Genomic DNA, 5000 nt, shown 5'->3' with positions numbered 1-5000 from the left:
ATTAAATTTTCCCTGATTAATGTGCTTTTGCATTTCAGACTGAAAATCCTGATTTATTTTACTCTGTCCCTTGGTCATATGGGACACTGGGCTTCCTTACATCTGTGGAAATTAACATTGTCCCAGCTCAAAGGTATTCATCAATTCTATAAACACAAAAATTATTAAAATTAATTCACCCATTGTTTTTTTTTAATCAGTACTCCTACTGTTTATCAAAATTTGATTTGTTATGTGTGTAAATATAATATATTATTCTTTTTGTCAAATGCATTACATGCACTATGGTTTTGTTAGAACTGTTACTGATACTTAATTTCTATAACAGATTTGTGCGTGTTGAGTACAAGCCATGTCATTCCCTGGATAATCTAGTCCAGACCTTTACAGAAGAAACAAGCAAGACAGATGGCAATCAGTTTGTTGAAGGTCTTATGTACTCTCTAAACTCTGGTGTTGTTATGACCTGTAACATGACAACTTCTGCTGAACCAGGAAAGGTAAAAAATTATTATTTTTTTTTTTTTTTTTTGTATACAATGTAATATATATATGAAGGTATTATATGAATATTCACAGAATAATAGTAATGATTCAATGAAATGTATGTCTGTTACAGCTAAACCCTATTGGGAAATGGTACAAGCCTTGGTTCTTCAAGCACGTACAGACCTTCTTGGAAAAGGATTTGAAAGTGGTAGAGTATATCCCCCTTAGGGATTATTACCATCGACACACAAGATCAATCTTTTGGGAAATACAGGTCAGTTCTCTCTTCCTACTGTACCTATTTCAATCCTTTCAATTTATAATAGATACCTATGTAATTTTTCTTGTATTTAAGAAATCTATGAAAGTTGTCCATTCTATTTTGACAGGTACCTATGTAATTTCTCTTGCATTTAAGAAATATATCAATTTTGTTAATTGTGAGTAATATCACCATGTTGCCTGACAATCTTTAATGCACAGAAAGACACCAAAATAGAAATATTAATCATGAAAATGTAAAATATAAAATCCCCCAGGATATCATCCCTTTTGGCAATAACGTGGTCTTCCGTTACCTGCTGGGGTGGCTGGTGCCCCCAAAAGTGTCGTTGCTCAAGCTGACCCAGGGACAGACAGTCAAAGAACTGTATGAGAAGAATCATTTTATCCAGGACATGCTGGTTCCTCTTTCCACCATGAAAGAGGCACTGGAAGTGTTTGAGAAAGAAGTCAAAGTATGTTGCTGGTTGTTTATTACAAATTACAGTATCAGAAGAAAATTGAACAGTACAGATTTTTTCTTGTTAATTCATATATATTAGTATATTCTTTATTCATACTGATCTAATTATTTGCTTGTATCATTAAATTTTTCATTTTACAAAGATGTAACCTACATTTTTCAGATTTACCCCATTTGGCTGTGTCCTTTCAAACTGCCACCCAACCCAGGCATGCTGCATCCACCAAATGATGCTGAAACTCTCTTTGTTGACATTGGCACTTATGGAGTGCCCAAAGTGAACAATTTTGAACCCGTTGCCACAACACGTCGCGTTGAAGAATTTGTCAGGAAGGTTAAAGGGTTAGTTTGTTTCATGTTTTTCTTATTTATTCTCTTACTTCTTATCATGTTGTATTTGTTGACAGACATTTTACTCTTGCAGCAAACTTGCATGTGCAAAAAGGAAAGAAAGAGAAAATGCTATGAAATTAATCACACCTACTAATTTTTCATTTTCGTATGGAGCAGGTCACTCAGAAGTGACTAGTCACCAGTAATAACAATTATTAAATAAAAAAACGTTGCATTATACTGCAACTTTGTTTGCTCTTTAATTGTTTATGATGATAGCTATTCATAGATATAAAGTGAATTTGCAAGTTCCATTCCTTCTTAAGTTGCAGAAGTCTTGCATTTTAAACATTAAGCCATCCATGCCATGTAGTCATGTCAAAAGTCATGTCCACTATGATTTTAGTTTATTAATTGGGTTTAATTGGCTCCACAAGAGCTGATCACCAAGGTGTCCATCTCACCAGTATCCTTTTTTCCTTGACTTTCTGAAAGCTCCCTTTCTTATTTTTTATTGTTATTAGTAATAGTAAAAACAACATTAATATTAACCCAATATTGGGTTTGCTGCCACACACATATTTCAGTAATTGAGACTAAAACATGGCTATAACCTCACCTTTGAGGGGATGTCTTGTCCAGAGATGAGACAAGCAAACAAGCACTTGTTGAGCCATGGCACAAACAAAATTCACAAAACAAAACTTCTGTGGATAGTATATTCACTCAATAGCAATGAGATAAACTCAACTCCTTTCATTATATTGTTCCTCTTTATTCCAACCAACAGATTCCAAATGATGTATGCTGACTCTTACATGACTCGTGATGAATATCGGCAGATGTTCGACCACACCTTGTACGACCAGGTGCGCAAAAGCTTAAACTGTGAGAAAGCTTTTCCTGAGGTATACGACAAAGTCAACAGAAAGGCTCGCATTTAAAGTGTTCACAGGCATAGGTAAATGTTCAGTGCACTATGAAGTTTTAACAAAGAATGCGTTTCATAGTGAACAAAACAAATAAACAAATAAATACTCAAACAAGTGTTCTATGGCCAAAATTACAGTTACTGCCTTTTCGTGAAATGTCAGACAAGGGTAACGCACAACAAATACTCAGCTATTTCATATATTTGACTATAGATTTAAAGAGAAAAGTGTATTTGTCGTTGATATGAAATGTTTATAAATATTAGGGATGTTTAAAAGGGTTGATCAAGATGCTATATACCCTTTGGGCTAATTTTCAGCATGATGTTACATACTTTACATAGAAAGAAGAGTCCAAGGTTGTATTGTAATTTCTCAGGAATCACACAACAGGTAACACTGTGTTTTCTACAAGGAAGATCATCACAGTAAAGAATTTTGAACATGAAAATACTCTGGAAACCATTTTATTAAATGATCCAGTAATTTATTCAGCATTTTCTATGTTAAGGTTAAGAAGAATATGAAAATCTTTGTTTGCATAATATAAACTGGTTAATATGTACAAATTTTATGTCCATATATCATGTTTACGTTCAGACTGAAAATATTTATATGTATCTCATTACCATTATGACTCCCCTAGGTATACAGTATTTGTCTTATATGTCAGGTGTACCATTAAGATTCCTTAAAAATCCAAACAACAATAATTCAACCATTTTTATTTCTCCTATTATAAAAGTTTTATCACTGAAAAATAGAGATAGAAATAAAAACATACTGCATCAATAAATATTTAGTTATCTTGCGTGGGATCAAATTCCTTGTACCAACCATTAAACTCCATTACTTTCTTCCTCTGGTGATCAAAATTCTCCTTGCGTGGTGTTCGCCACAGGTTATTCTCCAAGTCCAACATCCCTCCAACAATTTCCTGAAATGGAACGACAATTATAATGTGAAAGACTAAAACACTCGCACAAACATGTATATCGAAAACCAAAAATTTGAGCTTAAAGCATACAAAAGTTTGGCTTGATGCACTCTTTCACATTAAATTGTAACGGACACTTACTTGAGCGAAGTTATGCGGGAAGTCCTGCTCGTCTTCAATTACATGAGCATATCCGGGATCCATGGCAAAGTCAACAAAGAAGTAAGGCAATCCTTTGGGCACCGCGGAACGTACACTGCGGTTCTTCAAGTCGACCAATTTCTTGTTTTGTGCCCACTCTGCTTCACACTCCATGATTGCTTTCTGTAAATATATTTGATTAAATGTACTCTTCTGATTGTGAAATGCAAATTTCAAAAGCTTGAATATATTTCAGGAATTATTTTTAAGATTATTTATCATTCACTCATCTACAATAGCTTGAATAAAAAAAAAAGGGGGGGGGAGGGGATTAAACAAAAATATTTTCTTATAAAATTACCTTACCACAGTAATGACCCAAAATAGCAATTTACTGCATTTATTAACCTTCAGTCACAGTTTTTGTATTATAGTTTAAAAACATTGTAGAAAGCTCCTAACAGCTTCAGGAAAGAATGAGAAAATTGCTGGTTACAGTTACAAGAGGTTTCAATATACCTGGATATAACACAAACATGCACCTGCCTATTGTACTTAGTCCTTTTACTCTTGACAAGTTATGTGGTGGTAAAGAGGTTTTCAGCATGAAGATAAAACAGCCAGATAAAGCCTACAATAACCATTTTATAAACTATTTTCCAATACCATTTGAATTACAAATAGTATCTCAGCTATGCACTATATTGTTAAAAATGGATAATGGAACTCGAGAATAATCACCCTGTTGTGTCAATACATTTAATAGAAGAAAGTAAAATTAAATCTGATCATATATGTGTAATATCACAGCCATTATAAGTTTACATGAGCTTTAAAATGTTTAGTTCAAATCCAAAATATAAATACTAAGAAATTTAAAGACATCCAGAGAAAAAAGCTGTTAAGAATATAGTAAGCATTCATAATATAGCAAATAAAACCAATATCAGTGTAGATATACTTCCTTATAAAGTTTCATATTCACTGATAATCTTGTAGAAAATTAAAAACAAAAGACTTGTGAAAAATGATGATTACCTTAAAGTAAATGGGAGCCATATCGCCCATTTCCCTTGGCAGAGGCACACAGTTGATGACCATGTGCGGATAATTCCTCAGCCGTTTCACCGTCTCAAAGAATATGCAGTCTTCATCACGAGAATTGAACATTCTGACTAGAGATTTCCTGAGGTCCTGTGAAAACATAAAATATTTCACAACTTAATTAATGATTAAATATTCATTAAATACATTATGATACAAATAGTCTTGACCCAAAGAGTTATTATTGATTAAATATTCATTAAAATGCATTTTGCACAATATAATAAATTATGACGCACATAGTCTTGACCCAAAAAGTTATGATAATCATTATACAGTTTAATTGTTTAATCAGCCTAATAAAAGCCTCTCACCTGAA

General features: G+C 33.1%; 2 protein-coding genes across 4 annotated transcripts in view; one reads left to right on the top strand and one right to left on the bottom strand.

Moving 5' to 3' along the window:
• LOC125041732 (delta(24)-sterol reductase-like) overlaps positions 1-3209 on the top strand; it is an 8162-nt gene extending 4953 nt beyond the window's left edge. The window contains exons 6-11 of the mRNA XM_047636984.1: positions 39-133; positions 329-500; positions 620-763; positions 1029-1226; positions 1398-1576; positions 2358-3209. Coding sequence (XP_047492940.1) covers positions 39-133; positions 329-500; positions 620-763; positions 1029-1226; positions 1398-1576; positions 2358-2511 — 942 coding nt within the window. The 3' untranslated portion in view covers positions 2512-3209. The remainder of the gene's footprint in view (positions 1-38; positions 134-328; positions 501-619; positions 764-1028; positions 1227-1397; positions 1577-2357) is intronic.
• Positions 3210-3211: 2 nt separating this feature from the next.
• Positions 3212-5000, bottom strand: part of LOC125041717 (CWF19-like protein 2) — a 12957-nt gene continuing 11168 nt past the window's right edge. For all 3 annotated transcript variants that reach the window (XM_047636961.1, XM_047636952.1, XM_047636970.1), the window contains exons 14-17: positions 4996-5000; positions 4616-4771; positions 3578-3760; positions 3212-3436 (exon numbers count right to left, since the gene is read on the bottom strand). The exon at positions 4996-5000 is cut by the window's right edge and continues 112 nt beyond it. In XM_047636961.1, the coding sequence (XP_047492917.1) occupies positions 3299-3436; positions 3578-3760; positions 4616-4771; positions 4996-5000 (482 nt within the window). In that variant the 3' untranslated portion in view covers positions 3212-3298. The remainder of the gene's footprint in view (positions 3437-3577; positions 3761-4615; positions 4772-4995) is intronic.

Source organism: Penaeus chinensis, chromosome 3 (genome assembly GCF_019202785.1).
Source record: "Penaeus chinensis breed Huanghai No. 1 chromosome 3, ASM1920278v2, whole genome shotgun sequence".
Classification (NCBI taxonomy): domain Eukaryota; kingdom Metazoa; phylum Arthropoda; class Malacostraca; order Decapoda; family Penaeidae; genus Penaeus; species Penaeus chinensis.
The sequence above is the reverse complement of the archived record's forward strand: the minus strand, read 5'-3'. Positions and strand labels throughout refer to the sequence as shown.